Source organism: Saccopteryx leptura, chromosome 10 (assembly GCF_036850995.1).
Source record: "Saccopteryx leptura isolate mSacLep1 chromosome 10, mSacLep1_pri_phased_curated, whole genome shotgun sequence".
Classification (NCBI taxonomy): domain Eukaryota; kingdom Metazoa; phylum Chordata; class Mammalia; order Chiroptera; family Emballonuridae; genus Saccopteryx; species Saccopteryx leptura.
This window is the reverse complement of record NC_089512.1, coordinates 51,539,498-51,555,281: the sequence shown is the minus strand read 5'-3', so window position 1 is coordinate 51,555,281 and position 15,784 is coordinate 51,539,498. Positions and strand designations below refer to the sequence as shown.

At 43.8% G+C, this 15,784-nt stretch overlaps 1 protein-coding gene across 5 annotated transcripts in view; it reads right to left on the bottom strand.

Annotated features, from left to right (window-relative positions):
- SRGAP3 (SLIT-ROBO Rho GTPase activating protein 3) overlaps positions 1-15,352 on the bottom strand; it is a 259,881-nt gene extending 244,529 nt beyond the window's left edge. For all 5 annotated transcript variants that reach the window (XR_010747260.1, XM_066352028.1, XM_066352029.1 and 2 more), the window contains exon 1: positions 14,603-15,352. Coding sequence is in view for 4 of the 5 variants with exons in the window: in XM_066352028.1 (XP_066208125.1) it covers positions 14,603-14,669 (67 nt within the window). In the remaining variant the exon portion in view is untranslated. The remainder of the gene's footprint in view (positions 1-14,602) is intronic.
- Positions 15,353-15,784: the final 432 nt, after the last annotated feature.

Here is a 15,784-nt window from a genome sequence, read left to right as displayed (position 1 = left end):
AGAGCATGCCCCCCACCCCCACCATCACATATCTCAACTGCCTCCTTCAACAATCCATATTCTTGTCTCACCCACTTTCTGTGACTTTAGCATAACTCCATCCAACCAACATGGATTTCTATCCTCTTCAGCTGATCTCTGGCTTTAATTTCACCTTTTTTTAAAAAAAATTTTTATTTATTTACTTTTTTAGATTTTATTTATTCATTTTTATTAGAGAGAGAGGGGAGAGAGAGGGGGGGGGGAGAGGAGCAGGAAGCATCAACTCCCATATGTGCCTTGACCAGGCAAGCCCAGGGTTTTGAACCAGCGACCTCAGCATTCCAGGTCGACGCTTTATCCACTACGCCACCACAGGTCAGACCTAATTGCACCTTAAAAGCACTTAGCCCATGACTGTGCTTACCAGTTTGAGTAAAACATTATAAAATTCTTCTTCTGAAATCATTTCAATCTTTTATACCAAGAGTTATGTGTTTCTCATAGAAGTAAAAAATCTTCCTGTCCCCTTAAATATTTTGATGGCTTCTGACCCTTCTCTAAATGAAAAGACAGTTCTGTCTAGATCCTAAATAGCTCAGGAAATAATGGTGATGAGATAAGCCTGGCCAATCCAGCCTTACAGATCAATATCAGAAATCACCTACATTTTCAACTATTTAGATCCATTTATTATAGGTTCCTCCAGTAACTCTGTGTCGCCCTTTCATAGTGTTACATAAACATTTTTGTAATTGCAAGTTAAAATTTGTCTTCCTGTTGTGGAGGCAAGGAACATAGTAGGCACTAATAAATATTTGTTAAACTGAATCAAAGTAAACTGACCCACCATATTCTCAACATTTCTTTTGCACTATTCCCAATAGCATATCAATTCTGTGTTTCTGGCAGAGAGAATTGGGCCTCCATCACTGTTGGCACAGAGGTTCAATGGCTATTACACCAAGTATGAGATCCAGCAAGATAGACATACTTAGGGTGGGGCCTGAGGCAGGAGGATCAGGCCACAACTGAAGCCCTGGGTAAGCTGAGGTTCAAACTCAAAAGACCACAACCACACAAAAAGTCAGGAGTTCAAACGGCCAGGGTAGGAGGTCAAGGAGTAATCAGATACCAGGTGTCAGAAGCCAAGGAGTGACCATTTTTCTGCCTCAGTTTCCCCAAGATGATATATCTTCAGAAGGTGCAAAACATACTGTCTGGAGAGGCCACTAATCAAAATAGAGACCATGAAAAGTAAAAGGTCAAGTGCTGGCCAACTCTGCTTGGCAGTGTCCTACTGAGACAACAGTTGGAGAGGAGTCATGCTGCTCAGCCAGACTGCAGTTAATATAAATAAAATCAGAGAAGCAACATCCACTCTTTTATGTCCTTGAAGGTGCCTAAATTCACTAAATTCACTGGTGTCTCCCATGTCAGCGCTCTCTGGTCCTTTATAGGCACTCGAAGCTATGGAAGGTCCCCCTACAGAGCTATCCCCTCCCTCTGAACTCCAGTCTCTCAGTAAGAACTCTATGTGCCTACAGGGCTTTCTCTCTGACAAAAAGTTGGAAAACACACTGATCTATATAGCAAACTATATTCTGAAAATACCCTCACAAACCATTATAAGCCAGGTTACCAGTGTTGGGAACAGACCAGCATTCAGGAATCCCAAAAGTACCACTGATGACTGGGAACTCCAGCAGAGAACAGCCAAGAAAGGTAAACCAGAGGAAAGGTACCAGCAGAGAGGGTAACCTGCTTTTGAGGCTAATTTTTTTTTTCTTAGGCAACACTCTCTTTTTAGTACTTCTTGCCAAATGCAGGAACTACTGCCTGGATACCAACAAGGAAGTAAGACTATAGGTGACTGAGAAGGGGGCAATTTTTAGCTGAAAGTGACTGGACCAGAGCTGAAGTCGGGAGAAGTTCTTGAGCTTAGTTCACCCAAATTTCATACAAATTTGTGGGTATAGAAGTGGCCAACACAAGCCAGTTAGCACAACTGCCAACCCTAAAGGACCATCCAAACACATGGAAGATGATGCTTAATGATGTTCTTACTCGGCAACATCTGTTTATTTGTAGGCCATACTCTATCTCAAGCCCTAGGCCTATAGGCCTATGCTGATTTGCTTATCAGCTTTATTTTTGTATCTTTTCATGAAAGACCTATGATCCCATTTTTTTGTTACACATAGATATAAAACAAATCTGTTAGATACAGATATGGAATCTGGATGGTAATATATTGAATATTTATAGTGGTTAGCTCAGGTGGTAGCTTCTAGATTCTTTCTTTGTTCCTTTTTATATTTTTCTGTATTTTTAAGACTTCAAAAATAATGAGCATGTATATACCCATAATCAGAAAAAATGTTATATAAAAAAAGACTCTCGTGCACCGTCTCCAAGGTCAAAGACTCACAGCATTCAATGGTTAGAAAAGACTTCCAGCTCCTCTCATTCCAGAGGCCATCTCCCCCACCCCACTCCACTCCATCTACTCTGAATCTCAGCCACATCAAACTTCTCACCATTTCCCAAGTACCCAGGCCCTTTCAAGACCCCCATGCCTTTGCACATGCTGTTCTCTCTTCATGAAATGCCTTTTCCCATTTTGAGAGCTTCTACCCATCCTTCAAAAACCACACTCAAATGTCCTTTTTCTATAAGAACTTCTCCAGCTTTCCCGAGCAAAGCTGTCATGTTCACTCTGAGTTTCCATAGTGTAGGGTTCCAGAAGTGTTCCAGTACTTACTGTATTATCATTGATTAATCTATATTTGTAACTATCTTTCCTAGAGAACTCTAAGTCTATCAAAGACAGGAATAGAGACTATATTTTACCCATTTATGTATCCCCATATCAGACACACACTCAGTTAACAAAAAATATTTGATTCCCTGTAGCATCCCTATAAGTGGCACCTGGTCTCTCTATGTTATTCTCTTCTAAGCCATCAGCTGGATAGCTCTGCATAGATACAAGTGTCCCTCCTGTGCCTTCATCTTTCCGAATTCTCTCTCTTAGGGTTTGGGGAAAGCTGAGATCTGCTTCATCATTGCCTCTAGACTGCAATTCCCAGTCCAATCCCATGAGCCCTGAAGCAAAATATCTATGAGTGTTCCTGTGCAAAGGCCATCACAAGGACATCTACGTTCATTCATTCATTCAACAAATATTATGACCACCCGTTATATACCAAGCGCTGTTCTAGGTGTTAGCAAAACACACATGAACAAGAGAAAAAAAGTCTTGTTCTTACAGACTTTCACTTCCAGTAAAGAGAAGAAATATACAAAGAAGGAAAAATATATAGCCATAGTGCTCTGCTGAGAATTCGTGTCAGCAGACCCAACAGTTACCCTATGGTCTACTTAAGATTGAGTGGTCAGGAACTGTCATGCAAGCTGCGAGCTGAATACCAAGAAGGTGACAATCCAGTGGAAAAGGATTCCAGAAAGAAGGAAAGCTAAGTGCAGAGGCCCAAAGTACATCCAGGCTTGGAAAATTCAAGGAACCAGGAAAGTGGACAGGTAAGGTGGCCAAGGTAGACAGAGCACAGCTTTATAAGCCAAGCTAGGGTTTTCGATTTGATCCTCATACAGGTGAGATGCTACTGGAGGGTTTGGAGCCCAGAAGTGACATGATTAGCCTTGAGCTGTGTAAAGATTACTGCTGGTTGCTGCAGGGAAAACAGACTCTGAGGACAGAAGAAGAGCAAGGAGGCCAGGTAGGACCGTGTCTTTCAACTGGGGCCAATTTTGACACCTACCCCCACCCCACCCCCGGACATCTGGCAGTGTCTGGAGACATTTTTGGTTGTCATTACTTGCGAGGAGGTGTTACTGATACCTACTGGATAGAGGCCAGGGTTGCTGCTCAACATCCTACCTACATTGTGCAGGACAGCCCCCACAACAGAAAATGCGCCAGCCCGGAACGTCAGGAGCATGGAGGTTGAGAAGCCTTGAGTTAGGAAGATGTTGCCACGGTTCCAGCAGGAGGCGATAGTGGTCTAGGCTAAGATGGAGAAGGAAGGAAACTCACTGCAATTAATATCTTAAAATATTGAAGGTTTTCTTGGACCTGATTCAGGTAAGGGAGGGCATTCTGTGTTCATTTCCGCAGGAACAATACTACAGAGAAAGACTCAATTCTTGGCTTTTGACTTTCAAAAGCCTAGTCCTCAGGGAGGATAAAAAGAAATGTGGATTATGGACAATAGCTGTGAGAGAATGTTTGATGACTGAGTGCCAGGATACCGTCGGTCTCACCCGCCCCCTTTCCACCCCACACAGGGATAAAGACTTCAGGGAGCCGGGTATATGCAGATTTTATGCATCTATAAAAAAATAACCTGCACCCTGCCTCATCCCAAACAAGCCAGCGAAAGAGGGTAATGAGGGAACCCCCTAAGGACTTGCAGAATCTGAAAACAGAGGAGCCAGGCCACTTCCCCAGGCAGAGCCCCAGGGAGGCACTGGAGGAGAAGTGAGTGCTGGGCGTGGGCGTGACCAGACCGGCCTGAGACAAATGTCCAGTCCTTCACCACCAGCAAGGCATGTGAGCCGCAGGATCACATCCCCCACCCCAGGGCGTGCAAATCACATAGAAGTAGCTCAAGAGGGGACATGTAAAGAAGCTTCAATATTTAGATAAAGGTCACAACCAACCACTGAAGACCCAGTGAGAAGGAGAATAGAGCAGGAGCGCCAAACCAAACAAATGTCGCTTGGTGGTACTTCCATCAGCCTGGATTTGGGACATAACACCAGAGAAAACCAGAGAGGAAATCCCAAACGGACTTAGATTTATTGCTGCCACCTTCAACAGCATAGAGGAGTGAAATGAAAATCAACTTACAAAATATAAAGGAAAACATATTTCTGGATGGGTCTGTGGTGGAGCTCTGTCCTCTCTGAGGTGCAGCGGGCCGCGGGCTCCTATGTGTTCATCTGCACCATTACCACCTGGCATCCACGGTGCAGCCCCGGGGGCACCGCCTAGGCCCCCTCACGGTACCTTGAAGACTGCCTGCAGCCAAATGAACCCCTTACTTTCACACACAGATGGGCACATGTGTACATGCCACGCATATTGATCAGGCATGAGCTGTCACCCAATCACTGTTTAAATTAACAGTTGAGCGCTCTGTAATTGGAAATGTCAAAACCCACATTCTCTAAGTGACCTCAAAGCACCACACTGGTATCACTTAGCTGAGCTGGATAGGCATTTATTTGTTTTGCCTCTTCTCCTCTTCAAATTGCCCTCTGAGAGAAGTAGAAAAATTAGGGAACTGGGCAAAAGGTTTAAGAGAAAGAATCTGGATAATCCACAAACCATTTGGCAGACATTTTCCAAAAAGGTAATCTCAGGAACACAGTGTTGAGAGGTATTCCATGAAAAGGGTCTAAAGATCAAATAAGTTTGAGGAAAGCTTACAACCCCTTCTTGGAGATTCATACTCAACACACTCAAGGTTCCCAGAAGTCCTGTGGGAAACAAACTTATTTCATTCACTTGATGCTGGAACTTCCAAAACCTATTTGACCACAAAACTGTTTTTTCCACCCAACACCTCTTTATAGCCAATATCATAGAATACACCTCAGGGAGCACTACTCCTCACATAAATTGGCCTAATAATTAAACAAATTCAGAGAACAGAGCCAAAATCCCACTCCTGGCCAGCCAAGATATTTGAGAAACACCAACAAGCCATCAGGAATGAAGCATTTACAAGTGAAATTGAGCCCAGGACACAGCTCTCTGGGTCCTATATTAGGCCAGAGGTTCTGAAGTTCAGCGTTTCTTTTCTTTTTTTCTTTTTTTTTTCTTTTTTTTTTTGTATTTTTCTGAAGCTAGAAACGGGGAGAGACAGTCAGACAGACTCCTGCATGCGCCCGACCAGGATCCACCCGGCACGCCCACCAGGGGGCGAGGCTCTGCCCATCAGGGGGCAATGCCCTGCCCCTCTGGGGCGTTGCTCTGTTGCAACCAGAGCCACTCTAGCGCCTGGGGCAGAGGCCAAGGAGCCATCCCCAGCGCCCGGGCCATCTTTGCTCCAATGGAGCCTCGGCTGTGGGAGGGGAAGAGAGAGACAGAGAGGAAGGAGAGGGGGAGGGGTGGAGAAGCAGATGGGCGCTTCTCCTGTGTGCTCTGGCCAGGAATCGAACCCAGGACTTCTGCACGCCAGGCCAACGCTCTACCACTGAGCCAACCGGCCAGGGCCTCAGCGTTTCTTTTTAAAGGTCAACTTCTGTCCCTTTCTTGGTGCCTACAAGGAAAGGACCAGTTTCTGAACCAGTTTAACCTTTCTTCCTCCTGATCTCTCCAATCCTCAGCCTATCATACACTTGCCTCATTCTGTTTTCCAAGGCACCACTCAGCTCTGCCTCCAGGGCAGCCACTCCTCGATGGCCGAGATATTTTATAAACACCAACAAGCCGTCAGGAATGAAGGATTTACAAGTGAAACCACGCCAGGGCTTGCCCTGTCCACCAGAGCAATTCAACTCCATACATTTATTGATCACCAATTAGATGCCAGGCACGAGGCTACAGCAAAAAACCAAGCAGATAGCTCTTTCGCCTTTGTGGAAATGTGGTCTAGAAGTACCTGCTAGCCAGAACCCTTCTCTGAACATCATTTCCCACATCTGGAAAAAAGTAGGAAACTTGGACTAGAAGACACCTAAGATTTCTGTATATTTCCAGGTTAGTGTAGGTAGAGCTGTCAATCTCTGTCAAGTCTCCAATGGGCAAGTTTCCCAAAGATGACTTCCTGGGGTGGGGGGTGAAGGGATCTGACACAGCTAGGGGACATCAAGGTGGGACTAGGAGAGGCTGGATTAGAAGGAGTGTGGAAGTGTTAGGAAATCAAAGATTAAGACCCATCCCAGACTGGTCTCCCAAGAAGAAACTCCTGGGTTTCAGAGCCATGTTGCCTTGGCGTGCATCTTGCCTCCCTGCACAACCAGAAGTCAGGAAGATTCGAGTTTAAACCCTAGCACTACCACTGTTTGCTGTGCAATTTTATGCAACTTACTTTATTTCCCACAATTTTACATTTTAATCTATAAAGTGAGACTAATAATGACTATCTCTCAGAATTACTGGGATAAGAACATGAGATACTAAATATAGGACTCAGACCTACAGCTAAATAAAAATGAATTACCTCCCACTGCTAAATGCAGCTATATAGCCTGAAGCATGGTTTATAACAGTCACTGAATGAATGGGAGAATGAATGAATGAATGATAGAGGTTTCTGGAAAGGAAAGGCAAATGAATGAGGGAAGGAAGGAAAGAAAGAAGGAATAATAGAGTTTTCTGAAAAGAGAAGGTCATCCCTGACATATAAACATTAGTGGTGAAAACTCCAGAAATGGCCAATATAGACCCCCAGATCCACTGATTCCCCCAGACTGTGAAGCACCTGGAGTGCAGAGTTCCCCAGCCATACCCTACCCTGGCTGTGACAAACATTGGTTCATCGGAGATCACCTTGACTTTCAACACATCAGCCTTCACCAAATCCCTACTAATAAACATCTTCCCGATCAGGGACAGAGAAGGAAATTCAGCAAACCATGAAGAATATTTCTTTTACCAATAAAACTCCTGCTTTTAATGGTACAGAAAGTATGGGTGTTATTATGGGTTAAATTTTTGTACTCCCCCCCAATTCAAGTGTCAAAGCCCTAACCCCTGTATGATGGTATTTTGGGGTGGGTGGCTTTGGGAGGTGATTAGGATTAGAAGAGATGACTAAGGTGGTACCCTCCAGGTGGGATTAGTTTCCTCAGTAAGAAGAGAAAGACAAAGACCTCTCTCTGTCACATCACACACCAAGGAAAGACCATGTGATCATACAGCAAGAAGGCAACATCTACAAGCCAGGATGTGGGCTCTCACCAGGAACTGTATCTGCTGGCACCTTGATCTTGGACTTCCCAGCCTCCAGAACTGTGATAAATAAATGTCTGCTGTTTAAGCCACCCAGACCATGGTATTTTGTTGTAGCAGCCCGAGCTAAGACAAATGTCAAAGAAAGTAACTGTTTGAGCCATGAGTTTATAAGAGTAAACCTTCTATTTTTTTTTTATATAATAATAATTTTATTTTTTTAATGGGGTGACATCAATAAATCAGGATACATATATTCAAAGATAACAAGTCCAGGTTATCTTGTCGTTCAATTATGTTAAGAGTAAACCTTCTTATTAGTAACTTATCAGCAGCCACTGCCTTAACCAATCATGTACCAAGCACACTGGGGAAACAAAGATGACTATAAGTATGTCTGCCTTCAAGAGTTCATGGCCCTAGTTCAAAACCCTGGGCTTGCCTGGTTAAGGCACATGTGGGAGTTGATGCTTCCTGCCCCCTGCCCCACCTTTCTCTCTCTAAAAATGAATAAATAAAATCTAAATAATAATAATAATAATGAGTCCATGGCCAAGAGCTCTCTCTCTCTCTCTCTCTCTCTCTTTCTCTTCCTCTCTCTCATCCTCTCAGCCGGATGCCTTTCCCCAGCCCCTCCTCAGGCATGCTCCCCCTGGCCTTCCCCTGCCCCTTCCCCAGGCACATATCTCCTTGCTTTCTTTCTCTTAAGATCCAAGGGCCCTTCTTTTGACTCTGTAAAAAGAAAAGAAAAGAAAAATGAGAAAGAGTTCATGGCCAAAGGACTAAACACAAAATTATAATAAAGGAAAATAAGGCTCAGAAAAGAAGGGCAGAGGTGAGGGAACCACTAATTCTGTCTGGGAGAGTGAGGAAGGCATTACAGAAGGCATCACTTGAGTTGGCATTGAAGGAGAGTCAGGAATTGGTGAGACAAAAAAAAGAGGGTTGCTGCCTGACCTGTGGTGGCGCAGTGGATAAAGCGTCGACCTGGAACACTGAGGTTGCCAGTTCGAAAACCCAGCCTTGCCTGGTCAAGGCACATATGGGAGTTGATGCTTCCTGCTCCCCTCACCCATCTCTCTCTTTCTCTCCCTTCTCTAAAATAAATAAATAAATAAATAAATATATTAAGAAAAAAAGAGGAGGCTTCGGTGACAGGCACACAATACACTCTAAACATTTTTTTTAAAAGAGGGGAATGAGAGGGAAACATTTGAAGCAGAACAAAAGCACACATGAGGAAAGATTGGGAGATAGAAAAGGGTTTGGGGAATTCAGAAACAAGGGACTTGATCAATTGTAGTTATAAGAGCACAGACCTATTATAGAGAAACCATCTGAAGATGAAACAGGAAAGCTGCCTGAGGCCCCACCCCCAGGACTTTTTATGGACTTCATCCTGTAGGCCAGAAGTTGCAAACTGCTGGGCCATGCACTGAACTTGTCCTATTGACAGGTTTCTTCAGACATTGTAGTGGTTTTTGTTTTGTTTTTTGCTTGTTTGTTTTTGTTTTCCTTCCAAGTGAGAAGAGAGATAGACAGATTCCCACATGCGCCTGGACCAAGATCCACCCAGCAACATATCCCCACCCTCCACCCCCATCTGCGGCCAATGCATGAATCAACCTAGCTATTTTTAGTGCCTGAGGCTGACACTCTGACCAACCGAGCTATCCTCAGCGCCGGGGTTGATGTTCAAACCAATTGAGTCACTGGCTGTAGGAGAAGAGGGAGAGAAGAGGGAGAGGGAGGGGGAAAGAAGCAGATGGTCATGTCTCTCGTGTGCCCTGACCAAGAATCAAACCCAGGACATTGGTAAACTGGGCTGAGACTCTATCCACTGAGCAAACCAGCCAGGGCTTATTTTTTTAATCTGAGTAACCATTTAAAAATCAAGAGATTGTCTTCATGGCCTTGGATTTGGCAAAGACTTCTTAGCTGTGACACCAAAAGCCTGAGGAAAAACAGAAAAATGGATACTCTGAACTTCATAAAAATTAAAAATGTTTGTGCTTCAAAGGACACCACAGAAAAAGTGAAAATACAACACAGAGAATAGGAGAAAATATTTGCAAATCATATATCTGATAAGGGATTTGTATGCAGAATATATAAAGGACATTTACAGCTCAATAATTTAACTTTTTAAAATTTTAATGAAAAAATTTTAAATAAAAATCAGGCAATTTTGTTTTAAAATTCAGATTCCCTTGAAACACTGAAAGGACTGGCCACTTTGGGTTCATATTTCATGGCAATGACAGACTGAAGCTGAGCAACGGCTGCCTCCTCTAGGTGAGCTCCCTAATCAGCCACAGTCCCCACTATTCCCTATTGTTCCCCAGCCCAGCCTACATTCTTCATTGAATCAATCCTATTGAAGGCAATGAGGGCTCCTAAGGGGGTCGTCCAATCACTCTATGGCACAATCTCTTAAAAACTGAACTCATTTGGTGCTCAGTTGGAAGTTTTTTTTGTCTTATTTTTTCTTCACTGATTTTATCACCATATTCCAAAAACACTCTTAGAAAGCCAAAAATGTATCAAAAATTTGCATCTCTCCCAATACCTAGCACAAGACTAAAAACAAAGTAAATACTCAATGTTTATTGCATGAATGCATAAATGAATGCATTCTCTGTGATCTTCAATACCCACTTTTCTTCCACAAAATTATGGAGCTTTGTTATTAAGATAGACTAAAATGATTAAAGGCATGTAATAAAAAATAAAACACTAAAGTCAATCACTGCATTTCTATTTCAATTTTCCATTAGGTTGAAATGGAAATGGGAACTCTGAATAAATGTAGAACAGACCATTATGTCTGACAGCAAGATGAATTAGAGCTCAGGATACTGAGAACGCCTGCAAATAAGATTACCAAACACTATCAGTGGTCTTTGAGGGAATTGTGAAAAATAGGAAAGGTGCCAAAAAGCTGTAGATGGGCAAATGTTGTTCTAATTTCAAAAGGGGAAAGAAGTTATAGCTTGCCAGTTCCCAACTAGAGAACATGATGTCACTTCAGGCAAGGTTCTTGAACAAATTTGTAAAGGGACACTTGTGAGTACCACAGATGGAAGCAATGCCCATTTGGAGCCCACACAGGATCACCAAAAACAAATCATATTAAATTCATTTCATTTTCCTTCTCTCTGACAAGGATCTTAGCCTAGTGGATTGGAGAAAGAAATATGTATGGTGCAATGAGGGGGTGGGCAGTGAAAACAACTAATTCAACCCCTAAGCTACATTAATAAAAGCACTACATACAGCATAGACACGGTGAGAGTTGCTTTCTTTCTCTAACCACATCTAGAGGATCTCATTTAGAAATTAGTACCTCTCTTGAAGAAGGCTTTCGATAGTATCATCTCTTGGAGGTCTATTTGGCAAAACCTCTTTAAAAGCAGAAAGCTCTCATCCAGATTTCTGGTATCTGTTGAAAAATTGAAAGATCTAGCTGGGTCTGCATTCCTAAATGATAACAACTTGTTGAATCCAGGTATTAATTGTCCATTTGTAAAGGACATGTGCTAACAGGTACACCATAATCACCATCATCTCTTCTTATATTGCCCTTGCTGAGGAAGTGGACCAGCTGCCACAAGCCATATTACTTGGCCATCACCACTCATTTATTCTACCTGTCAAGTACCCAAAAGGACTGAAGTTTGCAACCCAGAATGCAGTAGATTCAAAGGAGAGTGAAGATAAGCAGCATTTAACTACTATATATCAGCAAATAAGCATATTCATAGCCCAGGAGCTATGATCTGAGTCTCCAAACATCCAATGGGTAATCCTGGGGGAGAAGCATTATCTTTCTTGTCCTATGAAGTTCCAAGTGAGAGATCCTATAGAACCAATAGGTGGATGAGAGACTTATTTAACACAACAAAAAAACCACTTACAACAGCCAGAGATGTACAAAGAAAGAGTATATGGGTTTTGGAGGTGGTGAGTTCCCATGAGCAAGCATATGGTAACTACTGCATTGCAGGTATTTAATCAGAGGAATTCAAGTATCTGATGAGGCAAGAGAAGGCAGGAGTCAAATTTTTTACAACAGGAAAAAAAGGCTGCTTTAAAAAACTCTCCTTTGTTGGGTCAATAAATTCTTCGGAAGGAGATAAAACAGAGTATGTCTACAAAGAACTCAGTATCATTTTTTAAAAATCAAAAGTTCCCTTCACAGAATTCACAGAGCACAAAACCTAACTAGCGGGAGCGCTATTGGTCAAATGCTACCCAGGGAGAAAGGTAATTGGCATCAGGCATTATTTTTGGTGATTGGTCAAACATTCTTCAGAAGCAAGCAACAAAGGCAAGGGATCAAAGAAAGAGGGCAAACAATGGAATGCCGTCAGGAGGCAGCCAGCCCCACCACAAAACTGCCATCTGCTACTGACATCAATCCTTCCAGGGGCAGCTGCAGGCAAACAATGTATCAGGGAACACTGGGCCTGACAGAAAACCCGCTGTCTTCACATTTCCAGTCTTGTGACGGTGGGCTAGTCATTTAATATTATGAAGCCTCAGTTTCCTCATCTCTAAACTGAGTTCACGCAAACCCTTATGTAGTCCAAGAGTAGTGATATCTGGGAATGAGCCACAGAAACTACATATCACTGTATACACAATAATTATAATGATGATCAACTGACAATTTTGAAAGAAAAGATTCCACATGGGCCCAGCAGCACCCTGACCTGAATCACGTGGATGTCAATGCTAAAGGAATAAAATTAATCTCTTATGACTAGAATGGAGTCCAGAAGAGACCAGATCATTTGGGCAAATTTTCTGCTGAAATGCATTACCTTGTACTTGCAAATTAGTTGTTAAAATAAAGATGAAATGTAAAAAGTAAATGAATCAGCCAGAGCAATAAATGCTTAATGGATCTTCAGGTAAAGTTCACGGGCCCAGTGGTAGCAATCCTTCAAAGTTATCAGCACATTTCCTACCAAGACAACGTTTATAAAAACCCCACCTTGTCCAAAACTCAGCACCCTCTTCTCTATTATGGCATTTTTCATGGGAACCTCAGTTTAAAAAAAAATCAGCCAAATTAGTCTTATAAAACAAACTCCCTAGGAAGTATATATGCAAAGATGGAAACCAGGCTTTGTATTGAGCAGTCGGGTGAATTCAAATCTCTGATCGATAAAGGGCTTGTTTCTAAATTTTCAGCAAGGCTGAGACATTATAAGTCACTGTTTTCTATACTGAACTGAAACTAAAGGGGAGCAGACCCAAGGGTTTTCTGCATATTTCACCCTGGGGTCTATCCAGAGGTGACCAGAACTAAGGGCAGAAGACGGTTGGCGAGACTGGAAAAAAACCAAAGCTCTCCCCTGATGGCTGCTCTTCTCCCAAAGTTTCCCAAGCATCTGAAGCGTGTACGGCAGCTGTGACTGTCCGGCCTCCTGCCATTTCTGGGGAGGCTACCGCCTTCTTGGGTCACTGAGTCGTGAGCTGCTGCAGCACCTAGAAGCAGGTGTGGCAACTTCAGATCGCCTGAGCCCCAAATAACCAAGTTGCTCAATAGTCCACACATCACCTCAAGGGGAGACATCAATATCCACTGAAGATGTATTCTGTCTTTACTCTTTCTATGAAAGGTCACAACACATCTGTGTCGCAGCAAGGAGAACCGTGACCAGAAAGAAAACAGATGCTAAGAGGCACAGGCCCCAGCTTCCATAAGGTACATCCTCTGAGAAAGGGTGAATATAGTGAATGGTGCTGTTAGGTTTTCCTTGCCAAAGCTGAGCCTAGAAGTCAGGAGGGTGGGAGAAGCCTGGCCTGAATGAGGTTTCTGCCTGCATTTGTCTGTGCGATTGTGTCCAGTGTCCTATTTCGCCTTGCTAGTCTGCATTTAGGGAGCGGCTTCTAAGAGGAGCGTGCGCCTAGTAGCACCAAAGCTGGAACAAGCAGCCAGAGGTCATCTCACCCTCCTGGCAGGCTTCCCCTGGCACTACGGAAGCCAGGCAGTGCCTACCAGCCCACACGGCACACTGAGCTGTTGGCTTTGAATGAAAGCTGATGACCCTAAACACTAGTGCACGGAAGATGACTGGGGCTCCACACTGCACAAGAATACATTTTCTGCATTGAGTTCCCTCTTTATACCTAAATGCCTGCATTAGTTTGAATCAATATAGCCCATAACAGTTAATCCATGGCAACCCTGGCCAGCCAAGAGACACTGACAAAGCAGTGCTGCCTCCCTGTGCCACTGCCCTGTGCACATGCATTTGAATTCCAGCCCAGAGAAAGGGGCAGAGGCAAAGCAACGAGATAAACGAAAAAGAAAAAAGATAGCAGACCATAAAAAATAGGCACCCCATTAAGGGAATTGGGGAGGGGGTGACTGTCAAAATGGCCTTAGAGTGACATGTCACAGCAAAGATGATGGAGTATCAGAGACACTCCTAAAGCCGGGGTCGGATCCTCCTTGCACACCTGCAATGCAGTGATCGCTGCCGCTCTATAATCCATACACCCAGCACCAGCGCTCTCCGCAGTTGAAACCAGTCTGGACTTGTACGGCTGCCGCTGTTCCTCCTCACAATAAGATTATTGATGCATAACAACATTTCATAATGGCAGGGAGGAAAAGGAGGGGGAACCAAAGCAAGGGAATAAGAAAAGGGGAGGGGAAGCATGACTCCCCAGCCCGCATCTCACCTTTTATTTGGGCTTCATATTCGGCAATGATCTCTTTGTCTTTCTTGAACTTAGTTTGAGATGACATCTTCCAACGTGGCCAAAGGCACTGACAAGCTATTTATTTCTCCTTTTCTTCTTGTATTCTCTCTCGAGCCCTGGTAATCTCTCGGCTCTGGTCGATTTCACAGGTTTAGGAGCTAATCTCTTTACTTGACTGCAGAGCCAGGGGAAAAATCCTTCTCCTTCTGGAAGGAAAATTCTCTTTACTTGCCGAAAAATGTCTCTAGTAGCTTGGTCTGGTCAGCTCCTTTTGCAAAAGAAGAACCACCACCCTAGGAGCACGGTAACCTGCCCCAGATTTTCAAGGTTTTCCTTCCAAAAAATGATGACCAAGAACAAGCACTCACATACACACACACACTCACGCGTGCACTCGCACACTCATCTGGATGCACACACAGTCACAATGCACACGCACACATGCACACACACACCCTCACTCACTCACACCCGCTCTCCCGCTCACACACATACACACACACACACACACATCCAGGAGAGGCGAGGCGTCTCCTTGGTTGCGCGGTCAGCCCCGGGCTGGCTTTCCGAGGCTCTGCTAAGGAGATGGTCAGGTTGCCAAAGGGCCGGTCATCTCGCATCGTCCCTCCCTTCAGCGGCTCTGGTCTGATGTACAGTGAGAATCAAAGCCAGAAGAGTGAGAAGGAAGTTCTGCTGCAAGGCTAAAGCTTGGGTGAGTCCGGAGCTGGACTGCTCGCCTTGCAGGGCTGGCTGAACGCTCCCCCACCACCCTCACCGGCCCTCGTCACTAAGCTCCACCTCCCGGATTTTATAACAACTGACACTTTGTAGCCTACAGGAGAGCACAACTCACTGCAAGCAAAAAGGGGAAGAGACACTCACAAAAGGGAAGGCAGCAGGAAAAAGAATCAGGATAGAAAGGCCAGAGAGGCCCCTGCAAACTCCTACCATTATCAGGATTGGGGAATTTTCTTCCAAAATCTCTGAAAGGTCCACCTTTTATCTATTTATTTAATTTTTAAAAATTTATTTATTTTTGTACCATGTAATTTAACCCAATTTCTCAAAGCAATAGCTATATGACAATTTGTCACTCTGTGGGAATTCTCTAGCAGAGTAGAGGGACTGACCCATGTAGGCAAGCTCATTAATATTTGTTGA